The sequence below is a fragment of the Triticum aestivum genome, chromosome 7B (assembly GCF_018294505.1).
Source record: "Triticum aestivum cultivar Chinese Spring chromosome 7B, IWGSC CS RefSeq v2.1, whole genome shotgun sequence".
NCBI lineage: Eukaryota > Viridiplantae > Streptophyta > Magnoliopsida > Poales > Poaceae > Triticum > Triticum aestivum.
In genome coordinates this window covers 596,402,574-596,425,642 of record NC_057813.1, presented here as the reverse complement: position 1 = coordinate 596,425,642, position 23,069 = coordinate 596,402,574, and the positions used below count along the sequence as shown (strand labels likewise).

The following is a 23,069-nucleotide window of genomic DNA, read 5'->3' as shown; positions in this document are numbered from 1 at the left end:
ACTACGAGCGGAGCCGCGCCGAGTAGTTGGCATCCACCAACGGCGCCCCGGCGCCGGGGAGGTGGGGGCGCCACAACGCGGAGGGCCGCCGTCAATGGTGGGGCGCGTGGGGGCGGACTCTCTCCGCCATGCTCGCCCACATCGAGGGCGGCAATGAGCCGCCGCTCGAGTACCCGGCGCCCTCCTTCTTCCGCCGCCGGGGAAGCTCCTGGACGCTGAGGCGTATGGACACGCCATCCTCGTCGTCCTCGGACTCCCGCTCCTCTGGGTCGGCGCCAGCGAGACTCCTCCCTGTCAAGCCCGAGCCGCAGGAGACGCCGCTCAGCACACCCGCGACGGCATCGTCATCAACAAGGGCGGCCGCGTCCCTTCCCCTCCCCGCGGCCACTCCCACCTGGTCAATCGAAGTAGGAGGCTCCTCCCTGTGAAGGAGCATGAAGGCCATGAAGAGCCTCTTATGGTAGCCACGACTACACCAAGCGATGGCGACGACAACGGCAGCCACGACTACACCACCTTCTATAAACTCCTCGGCATGAACTAGGAGTAGTTTTTTTAGTTTTTTATCTATGTACAAAATTTGCCAAATATTAATGAAATCACCTATATTTCGTCTAAATTTGCTGAATTTCATCGAATTGGGCTTTTAAACAAAATCGCTCATGTTGGTGCGATCTCAGAGACCAGCTGAGAATCATTCCAACCCTCACGCTCAAATTATCGCCGACAGGCCCACAAGAGCCGCTATTTTTCGTCTAAAAACGCCCTTGGAGATGCTCCAACGAGTGGGGATCTGTAGGCAGCAACGGGCACGTCGTGCTGCTGTGGCGGACTTCCCTTCCATCCCATCCCGGGTTGTCAAATTACATCTTCCGGCGGCGGGCGCATGGTGCGCATTGCTCATACGAATCACGAATTTACAACAAATTTTGCCTTTCCAATGCCCCGAGCAAGAAATGTTGAAAATTCAAACAGATCTGAGTCTTCCCAGAGCACTTATGTCACATTGCCATATCAAGAACAAACGACAGGGCAGACAATTTGGATAATAAATCAGAGAGATTTCTGAATTTGTTTTTCCCTGGCAGTACAGAACTACAGATCTACATCGACACCATTAGTAAAACAGCGATCACTGTTACAGCAAAGCAAAGCTAATCGACGAGCGCCTCTCTCTAAGCCTTCTTGTCGGCCTTCTTGGGGGACTTGGCGGTCTTCTTGGGCGACTTGCCCTCCTTGGGCTCCTTCTCCGCCGTCCTCTTGGGCAGCAGCACCGGGTTGATGTTGGGCAGAACGCCGCCGTGCGCGATGGTCACGCCGGCCAGCAGCCTCCCGAGCTCCTGGTCGTTCCTCACGGCCAGCAGCAGGTGCCTGGGCACGATGCGGGACTTCTTGTTGTCCTTGGCGGCGTTCCCGGCGAGCTCCAGCAGCTCGGCGGCCAGGTACTCGAGGACGGCGGCGAGGTAGACGGGGGCGCCCGTGCCTACGCGCTTCGCGTACCGGCCATTCTTGAGGTAGCGCCCGATGCGGCCGACGGGGAACTGGAGCCCGGCCTTGACGGACCGCGTCACCGACTTCTTCCTGGGGCCGCCAGCCTTGCGCCCCGCCGCGCCCTTCTTCGCCTTCGCTCCGGCTCCGGTGGCTGAGGCGTCCATGTCTGGTGGCTGGTGCTCGTCGGGACGCGGGAGAGGAGGGGATTTGGTTGGTGATTTGGGATTTTTGCGGCGGGTGTTCGTCGCTGGACTGCTGTGGAACAGAGGAGGAGAGGCTGAGTATTTAAAGCGACGGTGGTGGGCCCGTCAATCCGCGTGCACGGGCATTCGACGGTTGGATCGCGAGGGAAACGAACGGCTGTGATGTCCTCCGGGTCAAGATATGGAGTATGTGTTTGTTGCTTGTTTTTCTCATCTCCAAAGCGACCCTCAAACCACTTCGAACTATTCGGACCTCATGGTTTGGACCTGTTTTGTCATCCAGCTAAGGCCTTTATCGGTCTACAATCTGATCGGGACTTGTTTTTTCAACACATGTCTATAATATTTCATCCACATTACTATAATATTTCACACACATTTGTACATGTTCTATACAATAGAAACATCTTTTATACATGTTTAACATTTTTTAAATATATGATTGACATTTTTCTAATTTATATTTTGACACCTAATTTTTTTATACAAATTGTATATTTTTTGTATTTATATAACTTTATACATGTTTAACATTTTTAATATACATTATTTACATTTCATAAAACATATGTTCGTATGTCTACTTTTCTCATACACAATGTACATTTTTCATATACGCCTTAAAAAAATTACACACGTTTACATTTTTATTAAATATATGGTTAACATTGTTCAAATACATGTTTTGATGACTATTTTTTCATACACATTGCATATTTTCACTGTATATCAGAAAAATTTATGTATACACATTTAAGATTTTCTCAAATACTTGACTTATATATTTTTAAACACGATGAACACTTTGAAAAATGAAAAGCGAAAGAGGAAAATTAAATAAAAAAGAAAGGGGGAAAATAGAAACGATGAGTACTCATGTGTGGAGTGGTGGACAGCATTGTGGTTGTTGTCACCGGTCCGGCTTCAAGTCCTTATTCTACAATAAAGCAAAGACGGGGGTGGCTTCTAATTACCCTCCCGTTCTCACTTTTTTAAAACAATTGAAACAAAAATTAAAACAGAAAACATAAACCAAAAAAATGGGGCGTCTCGCCAACACTACTTGGCCGGCCCATGAATTTCTCGGCTTCAGACGAAGTAAGTTACTACCTGGCAGTAGGTAGGACATAGATGCGCCCCTTGCCTGGGGGGGAGGGGGGGGGGGTTCTGATGGGCACCCATATTTCTCGATTTAAGAGCACATGGGGATGCCTCGTGTCACAGGGTGGTGGGGGGGTGTCCAGCCGCGCGGGAGGCAAAGTATTTTCATTTTTGTTTTTATTTTCTGTTCTTATTTTTTGCTTTTTTGTATTTTTATTTATGTTTTAAAATACTATACATATATATACAAAAGCACTCTTCAAAAAATAATTAAAAATGTTGAACAAGTATTTGAAAAATGCTGATTATATTCAAAAATGTTGAACAAATATTTGGAAATTTTAAATAACTATTACAAATGTTGAACAAGTATTTGGAAAATATTGAATAAGTATTAAAATTTGTTGAATGAGTATTTGAAAAAATGTTGAATAAGTATTTGAAAATGTTGAATAAGTATTACAAATGTTGAACAAGTATCTAAAAATGCTGCATAAGTATTAAAAATGTTGAATGAGTATTTGAAAAATGTTGAACAGGTATTTGAAAATGTTGAGAAAATGTTGCATAAGTTTAGAAAATGTTGGACGAGTATTTGAAAAATGTTGAACAAGTATTTATTTATTTTTTGAATAAGTAATAGAATGTTGAATCGTTCGGAAAATGTTGAACGTGTATCAAAAGATGTTGAACACTTATTAAAAAATGTTTTTGACATATATGAAAATGTATTGTGAAAACGAAAACAAACATAAGAAAAAAGAAAAAATGGAGAAGGAAAAAAGAAAACCAAATGAAAAATGTAGAATGTTGGTGCAATATATGTCTACCCTTGTTTTCGAGATTGTTGACTAAAACAGGGATGGACTGATTTGTTTGCTAGTGCATACAGATAGAAATAGTCCATACATAACCGTAGAGAATGTTGTCTTCGATGCCAAGTTCGAGAAACTTCACCCAAGTATATCTGCGTTGCAGAGAAGAACGAGCTATATCTGTTGAAGTCATATAAACGGGAAAATTGAAGTGAAGGAATTAACCTCTCGAATGTTTACTGCTGAAGCAAAGCATTTGGTTCGGTATCGTCGTCCGAAAAAATTGACTACGGAGAATGGAAATCGAAGACAAAGTGAAGACATTGTTTTCATTTCGTCGTTCTTCTTTTATTTGTTTGAGTCATAGGACCTCCTTACTATCAGGAGGTGTATAGGTTCTTGAAGCTAAGATGCGTTTGATGCTTAGCCAAAACCTAACAAAGTTGCGAGAGAAATCTTCTTGTGTTCCGAGCAAATACTTGCCAGCAAGAGACCGTGATCTTCTTCGTTGCGGGAGATTTGTCTTAGACCGAGGAGTTAACATTACTTGTTTCGCAAGTAATGTTACCATTGTGCTCAAATTCTGACCGTTGGACTCGTGTCGTTCGGCCATTGGCTGCTCCCGATGTCCAATTTGGTCTTTTCCCATCAGGGAAGGCTGCGGCTATAAATAGCCATCCCGCGCCGGCTTTGTCCAGTGGCTGCTTCGCTTGAGATTTCTGAGAAGATTGATTTGAGCAAACCTTCTCTGTCATGGAATTGTCACGTCAGATGTCCTAGCGTAAGGACTTAGGTGTGGAGCCATCGCAATGTAGTTAGCTTGAAGGGCTTGGGACAAGGGACACAAAGAGTTTATACTGGTTCGGCCCCTCGCAGTGGAGGTAACAACCTAATCCAGTGTAGGGTGGTTATTGCTTGGGCTTCGATTACCAGAGAGCGAATACGCTTGACCTAGTTCTCGATCTCTTCTTTTCTTCCCTAACTCACCGTCGGGTCGTCCCTTAATATACACAGGTTGACGCTCGGCAGCTTCCAGAGTCCCGGCCGTCTCATAGACAACATGTTCGGCTCGGCAACTAACTAAGTCTGCCTTACAATACAAGTTATTCCCATGGCGGTTCATCCTCTTGGGCCCTAAGTCGCCTCTGGGTCTTGGGCCGTCATCGACCTTGTTATGACCCGCCATCTTCATGGGTTATCATCAGTGGTATGACCCGGCCCCTCCTGGGCGGTTCATACCCAGTAGTTATATCCTCAACATTATGCCCCAAGTTGATTTGAACTTGTTCATATCAATCTTCAATACCTGTCTTGTAAGAATTTACCTCACTTGTTGTAACCCGCCATGATGTCAGCTCTTAAAATATTCTTAAACCGCCATGATGTCATTTCGCATTAACTCCGCATGAGGCCCAGAACATCTTAATTGATCCTTATCTTGATAAACATCCCGAAAATCGAGGCGTCCATATAGCCATGTGATGATTTTGGCTTCCTTGATTTCCTGTGCATGCCTTGTATCCCCCCCCCCTTATAAATAGGTACAGGGGTCTTCCTCATTTTCCTCCTCACTTCCTTCTTCATCTTCCTCCTTCACACAACCGCACGAGCACTCCGGTCCCGCCGCCGCGGCCTCCGGCCGCTGCATCGACCTGACTAGACCAGCAAACTCCAGTGCGCCACCGCTAATCCTCATCACCTGTAAGTACACCTCCCCCTTTCATCTCAGATCTGCATTAGGGTTTAGGAAGTTCATCGGTGTTCTTGCTGTTCTTCATTATTTTCTTCAACTCCTACAACTTTTAATCTGGATAGGCCGTAGATCTTGCACGGAAGTAGTTTTATCATCATTTTTGTCATTAAAATAGCATCTCCCTGTAGAAAACCACATCAACACATCAAAGTTTTTCACTGCCGCCACCTTAGGTTTTACTTTCACTGCCTTTCCTGAACTGTCACAGATACGAAATTATGGCTCTAGCTTGTGAAATCTGTTTGTCTGCCCCTCAGCGAAATTTTCACTTGATAGATTCAAATCCCCAAAACTGCCATGGTGGCTTATGACATAAACCGTGACCCACCATAACATTAGGCCCCATTTAAGCCGCCATCATCCAATTAAGTAATAATTCAGCCATCTTCCAGTTTAACCAAGCTGGCTTGTTCTGAACTGAATCTCTATAGCTTTATCCTTGTATACGATTGAAACAACAACTTGTAACTCGCCACATATCTGTCGGTTTAATAACATCTTGAATTGCTTTATTGTAGGCCGTGCACCCAATCATGACCAAGACAGTTACATCATGCGACTGGGTCCCATCCATTGTTACCGAGGCAATGCTCGAAGATTATATAAAGATTGGTTTCTTACCAGCCAAAGACGTCATTCACTAGCATGCTCCTAATCCGGGTGAAGCCAAACCTCAGCCGCAAGCCGATAAAGTTATCGTTTTCACTGATCACATGAACCGGGGCTTCTCACTGCCCGGATCAAAATTCTTCAGTGATGTTCTGCATTTTATGCAACTTCATCCTCAAGACATCGGGCCCAACTCCATTTCCAATATTTGCAATTTCCAAGTCTTCTATGAAGTATACCTTCAAGAAGAACCTAGTGTTGACCTCTTCAGAGAGTCTTTCTACCTGAACCGCCAGAATGAATTTACTGATGGCCCCAGCCAAGAACTCGGAGGGATTTCAATTCAGCCTCGTAGAGACGCCATTTTCCCTTATGCTTCGCTTCCAAGCCATCCCAAAAATTGAAATCAAACATGGTTCTACTTCAACGGTGGTGGGCCCGTCAATCCGCGTGCGCGGGCATTCAACGGTTGGATCGCGGGGGAAACGAACGGCTGTGATGTACTCTGGGTCAAGATATGGATTGTTGTAGCGGTATGTGTTTGTTGCTTGTTAATCGTACGGTGCTTGTTTTTATCATCTCCAAAGCGATCCTCAAACCACTTCCAACCATTTGGACCTCACGGTTTGCACCTGTTTTGTCATCCTGTGAAGGCCTTTATCGGTCTACAGTCTGGTCCGAATGTATTTTTTCAACAAATGTCTATAATATTTCATCCACATTACTATAATATTTCATACACATTTGTACATGTTCTATACAGTAGAAACATCTTTTATACATGTTTTAATTTTCTAAATACATGATTGACATTTTTTAAATTTATATTTTGAAGTCTAAATTTTTATACAAATTGTTTATTTTTTGTATACATATGAAATAACTTTATACAGGTTTAACATTTTTAATATACATTATTTACATTTCATAAAACATATGTTCTTATGTCTACTTTTCTCATACGAATGTACATTTTTCATATATGGCTAAAAAAATTGTTTTACACACGTTTAACATTTTTCTTAAATATATGGTTAGCATTTTTCAAATACATGTTTTGACTATTTTTCATACACATTGTATATTTTCAGTGTATATCAGAAACATTTATTCATACACATTTAATATTTTCTCAAATACTTGAATAATATAATTTTTAAACGCGATGAACACTTTTAAAATGAAAAGCGAATGAGAGAAATTAAATAAAAAGAAAGGGGAAAATAGAAATGAGGAGTACTCGTGGGTGGAGTGGTGGACAGCATTGTAGTTGTTGTCACCGGTCCGGCTTCAAGTCCTTATTCTACAATAAAGCAAAGACGGGGGTGGATTCTAATTACCCTCCCGTTCTCACTTTTTTTAAACAATAGACACAAAAATTGAAACAGGAAACATAAACAAAAAAAGGGGCATGTCGTCAACACTACCGGGCTGACCTTGAATTTCTCGGCTTCAGACGAAGTAAGTTACTACCATCCAGTAGGCAGGGACATAGCTGCGCCCCTTGCCTTGGGCCCGAGGGGGGGGGATCCTATGGGCACCCCTATTTCTCGATTTAAGCCGGGGGGGGGGGGGGGGGGGGGGATGGGTCGGTCCAGCCGCGCGGGAGGCAAAGCCTTTTTTATTTTTTATTTTTATTTTCCGTTCTTGTTTTTTGCTTTATTTTTGTATTTTTGTTTGTGTTACAAAAATATACAAAACACTCTTCAAACACACAATTAAAACATGTAAAAAGAATTTGAAAATTGTTGATTAAGTATTAACAAATGTTGAACACGTATTTGGAAATTTTAAATAACTATTACAAATGTTGAACACGTATTTGGAAATTTTAAATAACTATTACAAATGTTGAACAAGTATTTGGAAAATATTGAATAAGTATTAAAAAATGTTGAATGAGTATCTGGAAAAAATGTTGAACAAGTATTTGAAAATGTTGAATAAGTAATAGAAATGTTGAACAAGTATTTAAAATGTTGAATAAGTATTAAAAAATGTTGAATAAGTATTTGAAAAATGTTGAACAGGTATTTGAAAATATTGAATTAGTATTAAAATGTTGAAATTTATTTAAAAAATATTGCATAAGTTTAGAAAATGTTGGACGAGTATTTGAAAAATGTTGAACAAACTTTTTTTTGAATAAGTAATAAAATGTTGAACAAGTATTGAAAAATATTGAATCGTTCGGAAAATGTTGAACGTGTATCAAAAAATGTTGGTCACTTACTAAAAATATGTTTTTGACATACATGAAAAGTAGAGTGAAAACGAAAACAAACATAAGAGAAAAAAAAGAAAAAATGGAGAAGGAAAAAAGAAAAGCAAACAAAAATGGAGAAGAAAAAGGAAACCAAACAGAAAACACAGGAAAAATGAAGAAAATCCTGTAAAAATAAAAAAAAACAGAAAAATATACCAGAAAAAATGGCTACAGTAGCCTCAAGTAGAACGCCCCCCTAGTTCTTACCACGAAGTGAACTTGGGTGGAGAGTTTAGCGCGGCGCGAGTTCCCCCTCAGACGCTGGTTCGATCCCTCCTTCTTGCACATTTCTTTGCGCTTTTTCCACTGCACGCGAGTGAATGGGCTGACCAATATGAGGCGAGGGAGGAAGAAACTTTAGCAATAGAAGTTGCTTGTATCGCTTAAAGGCTATAAATAGTCGCCGCTAAATCCTATAATGCGCGCCGGCCCAGTATGAGGCGAGTGAGGAAAAAGTTTCAGCGATAGAAGCTGCTTGTATCGCTTAAGGCGATAAATAGTCGCCGTGAAATCTTATACGGCGCACAGTTTGCCCGCGAGCGACCTGGCGCGCACCACCCTCGCACGCTGGGCGCTCGTCTGGGTCGGCCCATTTTCAGGGTTTTTTCTTTCATTTCTTTCTTTTTCCTTTTGTTGTTTTCCGTTTTTGTTTTTGTTTTTCCTTTCTCTTTTTTGTTCTTAACTTTTGACCTTTTTGCGAATTTTATTTTCAAATTCGTGAACATTTTTTGTTCATCGAATTCAAAAAATGTCGTCAATGTAAAAAAGTTCATTGAATTCAATTCTTTTGTTCATCGGATTTATAAAATGTTCATCAAAATTCGAAATTTATTCATTGAATTAAAAAATCATCAAATTCGAAATTTGTTCAATGATTTCAAAATAATTTCATCAATTTTAAAAAACATTGAATTTTAAAAAGAATCATCCATTGTTCAGAAAAATATATCTGGATAACAAATTTTGTTCATCAAGTTAAAAAATGATCATTCTTTTGAAATCATGAACATTTATGAATTCAATAACTGTTTTCGACAATTCACCTTTTTTGAAATTTTAGCCCTTTTGTAATCCCAATGAAAAATCACTTTGTTTCCACCGGCTGATAATACACGCTCATAAGCCGTGTCATTCTTATGACACGTGTCTCGCGTGGGTCTCATCACTTCCCCACCGTAGAAATCTTATCCCATCTTCTCTCGATCCTTCCTCTTCCTCTCTTCCTATCAGCTTGTCCCCATCTCACTAGGCCGCAAGCAAGACGCAACTGTGTGCACAAAGATGCCGGAGACGATGCCTAACCGTGGCCTACTGCGAGATCCCGCCACCGCATCGGTCCGATGTTGCAGGAGGAGGCTCCGACGACGAGCGGTGTTTGCCGCTGCTGCTAGCACGCACGAGCTGCTCTACGGGGCAGGTGGCGGCCACTAGTGACGCCACTGTGTTGCAAGTTCCAGCAGTCCCGAGGCCCCGATGAGCGGCAGCGTCTACGGCCTCTGCATCGCAACTCCGACGGCCGCTGCATAGCATCTCAGGCGTCCTGGCAGCTGCATCGTAGGTTCGACGGCCGCTGCATCGTAGCTCCGGCGACGTCGTGGCTGCTGCATTGCAGCTCCAGCGGCGTCAACGACTGTTCATCGTAGCTCCGGCGGCGTCGACTCCGACGGCCGCTGCGTTGTAGCTCCGGCAGCGTCATTGTCGCTGCATTGCAGTTTCGGTGGCATCGACTCCAACGGTCGCTACATGGCATCTTCGGCGACGTCATGGCCGCTGCGTTGCAACTCTGGCGGCCGCTGCATCGCAGCTCTAGCGGCGTCAACTCTGAAGCACTGCTGCATTGCAACTCCGACAGTCACAGCTCCGGAGGCGTCGACTCAGACGGCCGCTGTATCGCAGCTCCGACGGCGTCGACTCCGATGGTCGCTGCATCGCAGCTTAGGCGGTGTCGTGGTCACTGCACTGCATCGCAGCTCCGGTGGCGTCGCAGCCACTGTCTGCTGCTTGGTGTGCTTGAGCACGAGAGAGGACGCTGCATGGGTTTTTCCTGTGTTGGAGCGCGAGAGTTGGCGTTGTGTTGAGGCGCGAGAGTGGGCGCTGCATGCGTCAGAGGGGAAGTGCGTTTCGCGGGACACCAAGCGACCGGCTACAATGTGCACGATCGGGCGGTTATCAAAGCGGCTTATAACTGCTAGCTATCAGCCGGCTTACGCCTAGCATCCGCCATTATTTTAACGTAAAATAAAACAGAAAATAAAAATAAAAATGTGAAGACGAAAAAAATAGGGGCATCCATCCCCGCAAATGGGCCGGCCCAACCTAGCGCGCCAGGAAAGTGAGGGTGTGCGTTGGCACGACCACTGGCATGCACCACGCCATATAGGCGGCCCCCTTGCCCGGCGCGTGGCTAAACGGGTTGTGCCTGGAACATGACGCCTAGGGCCAGGCCTGTTTGTCGGTACGACCCATTTATTTTTATTTTCAGAATTCTTTTTGATAGATATAAGCCCAAAAAACAGCCCATTTGGCGACGTTTTTTTTCTAGAATACATTTGACCAGGTTTGGCATTGAGTCATGCTCCGGCGGTCGATCAGACGGTGTGCACTGCTGAAAATTCGAAGGAAAACTTCGCTCAAACGAATCACGAATTTGTACCAGCCTTTTCAGTGCCCCGAGCAAGAAATGTTGACAAATTCAAACAGATCTGAGTCTTCCCACAGCACATATGTCACATTGCGATATCAAGAACAGACGACAGAGCGAACAATTTGGATAAATCAGAGAGATTTCTGAGTTGTTTTTTTCCTGGCAGCACAGATCTACATCGACACCATTAGTAAAACAGCGATCACTGTTACAGCAAAGCTTAAGCTAATCGATGCGCGCCTCTATCTAAGCCTTCTTGTCGGCCTTCTTGGGGGACTTGGCGGTCTTCTTGGGCGACTTGCCCTCCTTGGGCTCCTTCTCCGCCGTCCTCTTGGGCAGCAGCACCGGGTTGATGTTGGGCAGCACGCCGCCGTGCGCGATGGTCACGCCGGCCAGCAGCCTCCCGAGCTCCTGGTCATTCCTCACGGCGAGCAGCAGGTGCCTGGGCACGATGCGGGACTTCTTGTTGTCCTTGGCGGCGTTCCCGGCGAGCTCCAGCAGCTCCGCGGCGAGGTACTCGAGGACGGCGGCGAGGTAGACGGGGGCGCCCGTGCCGACGCGCTTGGCGTACCGGCCCTTCTTGAGGTAGCGCCCGATGCGGCCGACAGGGAACTGGAGCCCGGCCTTGACGGACCTCGTCACCGACTTCTTCCTGGGGCCGCCGGCCTTGCGCCCGGCCGCGCCCTTCTTCGCCTTCGCTCCGGCTCCGGTGGCTGAGGCGTCCATGTCCGGTGGCTGGTGCTCGTCGTGCCGCGGGAGAGGAGGGGAGGGGATTTGGTTGGTGATTTGGGATTTGTGTTCTGACTGGAAGAGATGAGGATGGCTGGGTATTTAAAGAGCGAGGTGAGGGGCGGTGGTGGGCCCGTCGATCCGCGTGCTAACGCGCTCAACGGTTCGATCGGGAGGGAAATGGACGGCTGCGATGTCCAAAATATCGTGCGCGCCGGATTTGTTCCCTCTGATATCTGCTGCAAAAATCAGGTTGTTGCCCAAAGGCGTGTACTAGGAATAATCAAGAGAACTAAATAATTATTTCATGAGAATAATGAGATAATACATAAGTAAAAACAAATAATAGCACGCACCAAAAAATTCAAATTTGTAATTTGCATATTTTTTTATCGAGAATACGCAATTTTGCGTAGCATGATAGGTAGGAGAAAATCAACGGTGACATACATCAGGTAAGTGAGAAGCAAAAGCGCCACACTAGAGGTGAGAATAGCAGGGACGTGAGGTACTGCATTCAGCAATTCTGCATGGATGACCAATGTAAAGGTAAAATGGTCCTAATGGACCCGGCACAAAGTATGGCGGCCTGCAACAGCAGCCGTGGTTCGTTGGCGGCCTGCAACACCAACAGCGCGGCGTTGGTTAAGTGCAGGAACATCAACGCCAAGAGCCTACACGGTGTTGAGTCCAGGAGAGGGATGGTGCACGGCCAAGCCTGGTGGCTCATGTTAAATGTTGATGGCTCGTTTATGGTGCATGCACGCTGTCATGTGGGGCGCTGCGTACAAGCGCGGGTCGCGCGCCCAGGGGCAGCAGCCGACGGCCACAGCTGACGAGGCATGATCGGGACAAGGAGTCCTAATCCTACGTTGGTTCCTAGAGTCCAGTAGTAGTTAGTTTCCTAGTTTGTTAGGAGTCCAGGAGTAGTTAGTTTCCTAGTTTGTTAGAAGTCCATAAGGCCTTTATATATCCTGTAATCTGCACCCTTGGACGCAGGCAATAAATCATTATCTCCTACCTCCTCCTCTACTCCTAATCTCTTCTCCTGCACCATTGAGCAGTTAGGCAAAAACCCTAGCGCTCCTATCAACCGAGACTACGAACTACGTAGTCGAGGTCCTGCTGTCTTGGGCACCGAGGTCCTTGACAACTTGGTATCAGGTTCCAGGCGATCCTCTTCCTCGTCCGCGCTCCATCCGCAGCCCGCCGCCACCCCTGCGTCCGCGCCAAGCACACCTCCATCGCCACCATCCGCCGCCGCCTCGGTCACTTCCGGCATGGCAGAACCAACCACCGCCGATCTGGCCACGATGATCGAGGCCTTGACTGCAACGGTGGCGTCCCTGCAGACGTCCGTCGCCGCGCTCCAGAAGGACAAGTCCACCTCCTCGTCGAGCGCTGCCGGCGCCCACGATGGGCAGCACCACAATGATCGCCCGCCCCGGTTCCAGAAGATGGACTTCCCCAAGTTCGACGGCAAGTCAGATCCGCTCGCTTTCCTCAACAGATGCGAATCCTTCTTCCATCAACAACGGATCGCCGAGGAGGAAAAAGTCTGGATGGCGTCCTACAACCTTGAGGGTTCTGCCCAGCTGTGGTACATGCAGGTCCAGTGTGACGAGGGCACTCCGCCGTGGCGCCGCTTCTCCGAGCTGCTAAACCTCCGCTTCCGGCCACCTCTACGCGCTAACCCGCTGGGCGAACTAATGGCGTGCAAGCGCACAACGTCCGTAGTCGACTTCCAGGAGCGGTTTGAGGCGCTCCTCCCCCGGGCAGGCATCTTATCAGAGACACAGAAGGTTCAGATCTTCACCGCGGGACTCCAGCCACCCCTCAGCCTCGACGTGGAAATCCACAACCCGCAGTCCCTCGCCGTCGCCATGAGCCTCGCCCGCAAGTTGGAGCTGCGCGACCAGTGCGCGCTCACCTCCGCGCCACCGGTGCGTTTTCAACAGAAGGGCATCCTGCCGGCGCCCGTACCACGCCTCGCGCCCCCCGCACCGGCTCTACCAGCCGCACCCCCTGCTCCTAGTCTGTCGGAAGGGCGCCCAATCAAACGCCTGTCACAGACAGAGATGGAGGAACGCCGTCGCTTGGGCCTATGCTTCAATTGTAATGAGAAGTTTGGCAGGGGCCACAACCGCGTCTGCCAGCGCATCTTCCTCCTCGACCTGGCGCCAGACGACGACGACGACGACACGGCCTCCGCCACCGCTGATGCCTCGCCGGCCGACCCTCGGATCTCGCTCCACGCGATCTCCGGCGTGCGCACGAGCGAGACCATGCAGATGCATGTCACCCTTGGGGGTGTCTCCCTCCTCGCCCTGATCGACTCCGGCTCCACCCACAACTTCATCGCCGAGGAGGCGGCCGCTCGTGCTACACTGCCATCCCCCACCACCGAGAAGATGCGTGTCACGGTGGCCAACGGCGAGCGTGTTCCGTGCCAGGGCGCATACCGCGCCGTCTCCTTCCGCATCGACCAGGAGGCGTTCTCGGAGGATTTCCTCGCCTTGCCGCTCGCAGGCTACGACGTCGTCTTGGGCACGCAATGGCTGGCGACGCTTGGACCGATCCTGTGGGATTTCCACGCCCTCTCCATGACGTTCTGGCGGAGGGGCCATCGGGTCTGCTGGCGCGGCCTTGCCGGACCGGACGGGCCAGCCCTGCAATCATGCAATGGCCGCGATTTCCTCGACGCCATCCTCACCGAGTTTGACGGCATCTTCGCCGAACCCTCCGGCGTACCACCACTCCGCAGCCGCGACCACGGCATCACCCTGCTGCCCGGCTCCGCCCCGGTGGCCGTCCGTCCATATCGCTACCCGGCCGCGCACAAGGACGAGCTGGAGCGTCAGTGCGCCGCCATGCTCGCCCAGGGCATCATCCGAGCAAGTCGTTCCGCATTCTCATCGCCGGTACTGCTGGTCCGCAAGCCCGACGGGTCCTGGCGCTTCTGCATCGACTACCGCGCCCTGAACGCCATCACCATCAAGGATGCGTTTCCAATTCCGGTGGTGGACGAACTCCTCGACGAGCTCCAGCGCGCTCGTTTCTTCACCAAGCTCGACTTACGCTCCGGCTACCACCAGGTGCGGATGCGTGCGGAGGACATCCCAAAGACTGCCTTCCGTACCCACGACGGCCTCTACGAGTTCCTGGTGATGCCGTTCGGCCTCTGCAACGCGCCGGCGACGTTCCAGGCACTCATGAACGATCTGCTGCGGCCGTACCTGCGCCGTTTCGTTCTCGTCTTCTTCGACGACATCCTCATATTCAGCGAGTCGTGGGCCGATCATCTTCGCCATGTGCGCACCATCTTTACCGTACTACACCAGCACCGGCTCTTCGTCAAGAGGTCCAAATGCTCGTTCGCCGTCGAGTCGATCTCCTACCTGGGTCACACCATCTCCGCGGCCGGAGTGGCCATGGATCCGGAAAAGGTGCAGGCCGTGGCCGACTGGCCGCAGCCTCGCTCGGCGCGCGCGGTCCGGGGGTTTCTCGGTCTTGCAGGGTACTACCGCAAGTTTGTCAAGGAGTTTGGCGTGGTCGCCGCGCCCCTGACGGCCCTGCTTCGCAAGGACGGCTTCTCATGGTCGCCGGAGGCGGTAGCAGCTTTTACCGCCCTCAAGACGGCGGTCACCACGGCTCCCGTGCTCGCATTGCCCGATTTCACACGGCCGTTCATCGTCGAGTGTGACGCGTCTACATACGGTTTCGGGGCCGTCCTTCTCCAGGATCAGCACCCGGTGGCTTTCTTCAGCCGGCCGGCCGCGCCTCGTCACCGTTCTCTGGCGGCATATGAACGGGAACTCATTGGCCTGGTGCTCGCTATTCGCCATTGGCGACCGTACCTCTGGGGGCGCCAATTTGTGGTAAAAACTGACCACTACAGTCTCAAATTCCTCCTTGACCAGCGCTTGGCAACCATTCCGCAGCACCACTGGGTCGGCAAACTACTGGGGTTCGATTTCACTGTGGAGTACAAGGCCGGTAGTACAAACACGGTGGCGGATGCCCTTTCCCGCCGCGACACGGAAGAGACGGGGGTCATGGCTATATCTGGTCCTCACTTCGACTTCATCGACCGCCTACGGCACGCTTCGTCCACCGACCCAGCACTCGTCGCGTTGCGCGAGGATATCACGGCAGGCGCTCGGCAGCTGCCGTGGGCGCTCTCCAACGGCCTCGTCACTTTTAACGGCCGCCTCTACATTCCGCCAACGTCTCCACTACTCCAGGAGCTTCTCACCGCAGTGCACGATGACGGACACGAAGGCGTCCTGCGCACGCTGCATCGTCTCCGCCGCGACTTCCACGCACCTAACCTTCGCAAGACGGTGCAGGAGTATGTCCGCGCCTGTGGTACTTGCCAGCGTTACAAGTCCGAGCACTTGCACCCCGCCGGTCTGCTGCTGCCACTGCCGGTGCCACGGCCGTGTGGACTGACGTCGGCATCGATTTCGTAGAAGCGCTCCCTCGTGTGGGCGGGAAGTCTGTTATCCTCACCTTGGTGGATCGTTTCAGCAAGTACTGCCACTTTGTGGCGCTGGCCCACCCGTACACGGTGGAATCAGTGGCGCAGGTGTTCTTCGCTGAGATTGTGCGTCTCCATGGCGTCCCGCAGTCCATGGTCTCTAACCGCGACCCCGTCTTCACCTCGGCTTTTTGGCAGGAGCTCATGCGCCTCACCGGGACCAAGCTGCACATGACGACGGCGTTTCATCCACAGTCGGATGGCCAAACGGAGGCTGCTAACAAGATCATTGTGATGTACCTCCGTTGTCTCACCGGGGATCGTCCCAGGCAGTGGCTCCGATGGCTTCCCTGGGCCGAGTACATATACAACACCGCCTACCAGACAGCAACCCAAGAAACTCCGTTCAAGCTTGTGTATGGCCGTGACCCTCCCACTATTCGCTCTTACGAGCCGGGCGATACACGGGTGGCCGCAGTGGCCAGGAGCATGGCGGAGCGCGACGAGTTACTCGCAGACGTCCGCTATCGTCTACAGCAAGCACAAGCGGTCTACAAGTCCTACTACGACAGACGCCATCGGGACATTCGGCATGACGTGGGCGATTGGGTCTGGCTTCGTCTTCGCCAGCGCGCCGCGTCCTCTCTCAACCTGCCAACCAGGGGCAAGCTCAAGCCACGCTTCTATAGGCCGTACCGCATTTCAGAGGTCGTCAACGACGTGGCCTACCGCCTTGAGCTTCCGGCACGCTCGCGCCTCCATGACGTGTTCCACGTGGGCCTCCTCAAGAGGTTCTTCGGCACGCCTCCAACTGCACCACCGGGATTGCCTCCGATCCACAACGGGGCGGCTGTTCCAGAACCGGAGCGCGTGACTCGTGCACGACTAGCACGCGGCGTTCGCCAGCTGCTCGTCCACTGGAAGGGTGAAGCAGCATCATCAGCTACATGGGAGGATCTTGACAGTTTCGTCGAGCGCTACCCCGCTTTTCAGCTCGAGGACGAGCTGCTCGTCGAGGGGGGGAGAGATGTCATGTGGGGCGCTGCGTACAAGCGCGGGTCGCGCGCCCAGGGGCAGCAGCCGACGGCCACAGCTGGCGAGGCATGATCGGGACAAGGAGTCCTAATCCTACGTTGGCTCCTAGAGTCCAGTAGTAGTTAGTTTCCTAGTTTGTTAGGAGTCCAGGAGTAGTTAGTTTCCTAGTTTGTTAGAAGTCCATAAGGCCTTTATATATCCTGTAATCTGCACCCTTGGACGCAGGCAATAAATCATTATCTCCTACCTCCTCCTCTACTCCTAATCTCTTCTCCTGCACCATTGAGCAGTTAGGCAAAAACCCTAGCGCTCCTATCAACCGAGACTACGAACTACGTAGTCGAGGTCCTGCTGTCTTGGGCACCGAGGTCCTTGACACACGCAATTGGAGAAACAGAATGGTGCTCCGTGAAGGCGTATTGCTTGGGAATTTTTGCTTCACGATGATTTTGACTTAAATTATAAGTAGATCAATTATCATCAAAGACCGTATCGAGGTTCCACATAAGAATGGCGCTGCCGGAGGAAAGAAGCATTTTCATTCTAATTCCTTTCCATATGATAACTAGGAAAACTCATTCCTAAACACTATGAACGCAAGGATACTTTCACCCTCAAAAAAAGGAAAAGAAACAACAAGGATACTTTCACCGGGCGGCATTGCCCGGTTAGCAAACTCCAACCAAACAATCAACACAAGGGCATTTTTCAGATTTGTCTTGGATGCTTGAAGCTGAAACTAGGTGACGGTGTCCCAGTTAAGGGGCATCCCATCGCTACTATTCTCGGCCTAGTGGGCCGTGCTAAGGACCCCCTTTATCGGTTCCGTCCTGGGCCACGTAGGACGACCCATGGCGGATAACAAGAAGATTCCAGGCAACTTGACGTGCAAGTCAAGAAGCTGGATTCGTGAAGGGTTCTTCCTCCCTGTACATAGCCGACTAGGAGCCTTGTAACCTAGGGTCCCCGGTATGCTATATAAGCGGGCCTCCCCACTTGTAGTGAGATAGATATCACACAATCTCTCGGTATTTTGTACTCTCAATACACTCCAACGCAATAAAGCAAAGAGTAGGACGTAGGGTATTATCTCTGTCGTGAGAGCCTGGGTAAATCATGTATCCTTGTTACCATCGCACCAAGTAGCCTAGTTTAAGGATACTCTACCGAGGGATCTGTCGGATTTAGGTCTGACGGTGATATCCCATGCAGGTCCTGCTAGGTGAACATCGCAGTTGATGGGAGTTCGCATCAACGCTTAGATCGGTTCCATGACGACCTTTGTATCAGGGCATAGGTTCGTCTTCGACGTCGCCACCTTGCCAACTCGACTGGTCACCCTTTGGTTCCTTGGGAAAAAGACATGGAACCTTTTTGTAATCCAATCCGGATCTTAAAGGGTATCACCCGTGTCACCTAGGGTTAGGCGACACGGGAGCCGACCGGGTTTTCCTCCAGGCCATTGGTCACTTTCAACCCACCCGCCACTTGAGGAGGAGGGTTAGGCAACCCACCCAACAATGTGCATTATCCCTCATCGATAGATGAAGATTTCTCACTTTCAGCCCACCCTCCATTTGAGGAGGAGGATCAGGCAAAGAATTCCATGAGTGTAGGATCCTTCAGGCTGAGGAACGCATCCGTGAGCGAGAGCAAAAGCAGGTCAGTGTGCATGACACAGGATGAGTCGTCGGTTTCATGCCAGGCGCTACAAAGACGAGCGACAAAGGATTTTTGGCGAGCATATTGCTGGGTAGATGCACCTGCTCGCCCGTCTTCTCCTCCCTATCGACACAACAAACAGTGGTCGGATCTCCATTGCCCGATGCTACCTCATCGACAATCTCCATTGGTTGAAACTCACCATTTTCGAAAAGGTTGAAACTCACCATGGTTGTCTTCAATTTTGAAACTGCAAGTCTCTCTAGCTCTGATCAAGTATCATATCTAGAGGGTGTGAATAAACTTCAGAAAACATAAAATGAAATGGAAAATGACCCTAGAGCATTGATTTATTCCCGAGGCCACTGATATTGCTTACCCAGCTATCTCTGCATAAATGATTTACCATCCTACTGCGGAAAAAATGACTAGGGGTGACCAGGTGAGCATTTCCATAGGTGTGGATCCAAAACAATAATGTCGATCCTTGTCTACCTTAATTGAATTAGCCTATTTGTCAGTAAGGTACACACTTTGCTCTTAATGTGATACAGATTTCACTCTTGACAACTATTACCTGCATTCACTGTCAGTCTTTGTTCTAATTCAGTTACTTCAATAGAAGAAATTCACAGGCTTGTTCAAGATGTGTTCAGCATCAGGCATCAGCTCTGATGCATGGAGAGATATAACTGTTGTATGATCAAGAACAAAAAATATATTATATTATGATTTATGGACGGTACATGAAGTATGTGTACTAGAAATTTTTACCCTGGAGGCTGATTCTACGGATAAAGCGACACATGGAACATTGTTCACTCAGAAGAAAATATGTGATTTGTTCTGATAGTATGTCCAAGCGAGCAGAGGTGGCATATTATTATACATAGCCTATACTGCATGTTTTCCTAGAGTTCTAGATTGCCCAGTGGATCCATGTGATCACTTTATGTGTCAAGTGAATAAGTACTAGATCACTTGGAACACCCATCACGCAACTAAGATAAATTCTTGAACAATTGATTGGAAGCGAAAGTAAAGGCAAATGCCCTATCCATACATCTCAGTGTCCACTCCTCAGTGTCACTGCCATGGTTTGTGTTATAGGCAGGCCAGCCTCCAAGAAGATCCAACAAATTTGAAATATGTAGGGCGAAATATGCCTAGTTCTTTCAAGCTACATCAAGAAACCTCCATCAAGAGCAAATGGTTCTGTGACCAAGTTTATGTTCCCTCAATGTATCGATGCAGCAACACTATTAACGTAAAAATGTGCAATGATATGAATCTTGTCCGAATTCACTAGCTCTCGGCCACGAATGTTAGGTAGTACCAAGCTGCAAAGGCCATGCCAAGCATACATAAAGGGAGCACGAAGTCCAGAAATGTGTTTGGAGCGGGAGAGCCTTTGTTCCTCTGCATTGTTCTGGAATCTGGCAGCACATCACTGCCAATAGCTGTGGCGTCCTTCGTTGCACTGGGAGGCACATAGTCCTCGATGCTTCCGATCAGGTAGCTGCTCATCATGCTGATGGCTGATGTGCTGTGTCCCACATCTTCAAAAGCCTCCGTGGCATCCCCAGAGGCTTCAAGAATTGATCAAACATGGACGAAATAAAATTGAACAACTCATCAGCAATTTGGTATGCCCTTTTCAGATAGATCACTTTGAAAGCCATGCCAAGTGTGTAAATATTACAGTTATTGTCCATTGGTTAAACTATTATAATATGTGTTTAAAGAGGCAATAAGTTATCATGGAACTAATGCAGCTGTCGAAAGAATAAAAGGCTAGTGTGATTAATGAGGCTTGACGATTTTACGCAACGGAACACAAACATTTGTAAGAAAAGAAAATGTGCTAATTTCCATAAGTTGGTGGACGCGGATTTTTGGGACGTGGGGGGCCATTCCCCAACTGTTTTTTTTTCTGTCCTGTGATTCACTAAACTTTATACATGATGTTGGCCCTTTTACTTCTCTGAGGGAAACAAATGATATAATAGTGTAGGCATACATAGTAAGAAAATAGAGCCAGCGAAGCAATAGTGGGTATGCTAGCAGTGTTCAGGGCTCTAGGCGCACTTTGAAAAACATACCACACAATGACTGCCCAAATGGCGATTTAGTTGCAACTGTTGCACAGGGAATAAAACATGACAATTCTTTTAGGAAAATTTGAAGTTTTAAATTAGTTTTGGTTGGGGTGCGCCTGCCTGGGGCCCCAATGGCAAGCCACTGTTATGGACCCTCCCCCACAAAAAATAAATTTAATATCATTGTGAGGATGTACCCCATATATCAGATATTAAACTGATAAGAACAGATACTACACTTGATCTTAGCCAAAAGGCCGAGAAAGGTATGATTTGCAATGTTGCCCTGCCCCTCCTTTTATATCTCCCTCGTCCACCTCTCTGCTCTCCATCAGCGAGGTGGTACTAAACGAAAGAACAGAGAGAGTCCGTGCTTCACTCGGGCAACCAGCCTATGCGCCTCTCGTTCGTTTGGGCATCATCAGGCCCGGTAAGAACACCACGGCAGCAATGCTTCCACGGCCCAGTATTACAGGGAAAATCCATTGGGGGGCAGGCGAGGACGACATCATTTAGGCAGGGTGTGTTACTAAAAATTACTAAAAAAAAAGAAACCACAAAAAAAAAAGGTAGGGTGTGGTTGGGATTCCATCCTCGCCTAGCACCATGTCCCAGTGAGCATTTTCGATAAGTCGGTCTCCTATATTTCCAACTATTCTGGTTGACCTTTTGCAAGTCCCAACTACTGAAGCTAACCTATATTGATGCCTTTTTAACAAATCAGTAGTACCTTTTTTTTTCAGGGAATAAGAAATCAGTAGTAACATGACAATTGAGCACACAATGGATGAATCAGAAGAAATCCAGAACTAAAGCAGAAGAAGCAGACAATGGATGGATTTTGTACCAGATGCATGGAGCAGGACATCCTCTCCGCCGGGGTGGTCCTCCAAGAACTTGGTCACATCGTACACCTGAAAGGCAACCAAATCAGAGGAAAAGGGGAGAGGATCAGAGAAACGGGCAAATCAAGAATGCCAAACCAGATCTCCTAACCAACAGAATCTAAAGACGAGGAATGAAGATTCCTCTCTGTGCCTGACAACCTTGCCATGGATGACGACCCAGCAGTCCTTCGTGGATGCGTGGAGCGAGACATCTGTCGGAGAGAAGAGCGGCTTCTCGGTCTCGGTCTCCTCCGCCATTGACAGACCAGCTGTTCGTGATGGGGAGCGGAGCGGGGAGAGATATCGATGGGGTGGAAGAAGACGGCGCTGGGCTGAGATAGGAGGAGGGGATCTCGGACGAAGCAGAGCTGAGCACACCAAGAGAGCTTGCTGCTCGTCTTGGTCCGCGGTTGGTCGTCAGTTGGTGGCCGGCCGCGAGGAGAGACAACGTTGTGGGAACATGTTTTTTTTTTCAAAGCTATTTGTAGCGAAAATGCAAGACCGACGCAGAGTAAAATAGGACAATTTCCTTTCTTTAAAAAAACTGATTTTTTGGGGCAAACTTCTGGATGCTTGCAGAGTTTCATCGTGCAATGACGTTTGTGGAAGCCCTGGCCAAAAAAAACAAAATCGATCCTCCAAAAATGTTATTTTCAAAAACACTTTTTGAGAGCTGATTTTTTTTTGTCACAAATTCCACAAATGTCATTTTTATGTGAGGTCTAGGGTTTGTATTTGGCCATTGCCATGAATTCAAACTACAAGAAAGGATTACAAGGAGATCGCTCACGCAGGAGCACACACCACACACGCCACCTAGCCGTTATCCTCTTCACCGCCTTCGTCTGCGTTGAAGCAGAGTATATGTAGTGAAGCGTTCTAGGCCCATTCTGGCCCAGCTAGCCGAGCCGGAAGGCGAGTCTGCCTTCTGGGCCTGCTCGTCTCTTCAACTGGCTTCTGGCCCACCTCGGGATCGCTGACAATCCCACCCTCCTTATAAACGGCTTGCCCCCGAGCCGGTGCTCGCAGAAATTTTTGCTGCAAGGTCACCTTGTCTTCCCAGGTAGCCATTTCGACAAGAGTTGCACTCCACTTAACCAGAACTTGAACAAGAGATCCAGATCCTCGACGAACCACTCGTTGATTCAAAATCTGCCCAGGGATTTGAAAATGATCATCAGGAGTAGGCAACTGAAGCAATACCTGGTGCTTTGGCTGTAACACCTTCCGAAGGAGAGACACATGAAACACTGGATGCACTTTACTGCCTGCTGGTAAATCAAAACGATAAGCCA

General features: G+C 48.6%; 3 protein-coding genes and 1 pseudogene across 3 annotated transcripts; all 4 read right to left on the bottom strand.

Annotated features, from left to right (window-relative positions):
• Nucleotides 1-1,046: 1,046 nt before the first annotated feature.
• LOC123161248 (histone H2A) lies at nucleotides 1,047-1,752 on the bottom strand. The gene has a single exon (XM_044579105.1). It carries the CDS (start codon nucleotides 1,653-1,655, stop codon nucleotides 1,176-1,178), a length of 480 nt encoding a protein of 159 aa, XP_044435040.1. The 5' UTR covers nucleotides 1,656-1,752; the 3' UTR covers nucleotides 1,047-1,175.
• A 9,251-nt stretch (nucleotides 1,753-11,003) lies between these two features.
• LOC123160486 (histone H2A) lies at nucleotides 11,004-11,685 on the bottom strand. Its single transcript, XM_044578297.1, has one exon. It carries the CDS (start codon nucleotides 11,606-11,608, stop codon nucleotides 11,129-11,131), a length of 480 nt encoding a protein of 159 aa, XP_044434232.1. The 5' UTR covers nucleotides 11,609-11,685; the 3' UTR covers nucleotides 11,004-11,128.
• An 8,229-nt stretch (nucleotides 11,686-19,914) lies between these two features.
• Nucleotides 19,915-22,232, bottom strand: LOC123162441 (cytochrome b5). Its single transcript, XM_044580217.1, has 3 exons — nucleotides 21,934-22,232; nucleotides 21,735-21,801; nucleotides 19,915-20,377 (listed from the first exon to the last, which is right to left on the bottom strand). Exons 1-3 carry the CDS (start codon nucleotides 22,030-22,032, stop codon nucleotides 20,094-20,096), a joined length of 450 nt encoding a protein of 149 aa, XP_044436152.1. The 5' UTR covers nucleotides 22,033-22,232; the 3' UTR covers nucleotides 19,915-20,093.
• LOC123163266 (uncharacterized) lies at nucleotides 20,993-21,157 on the bottom strand (annotated as a pseudogene).
• Nucleotides 22,233-23,069: the final 837 nt, after the last annotated feature.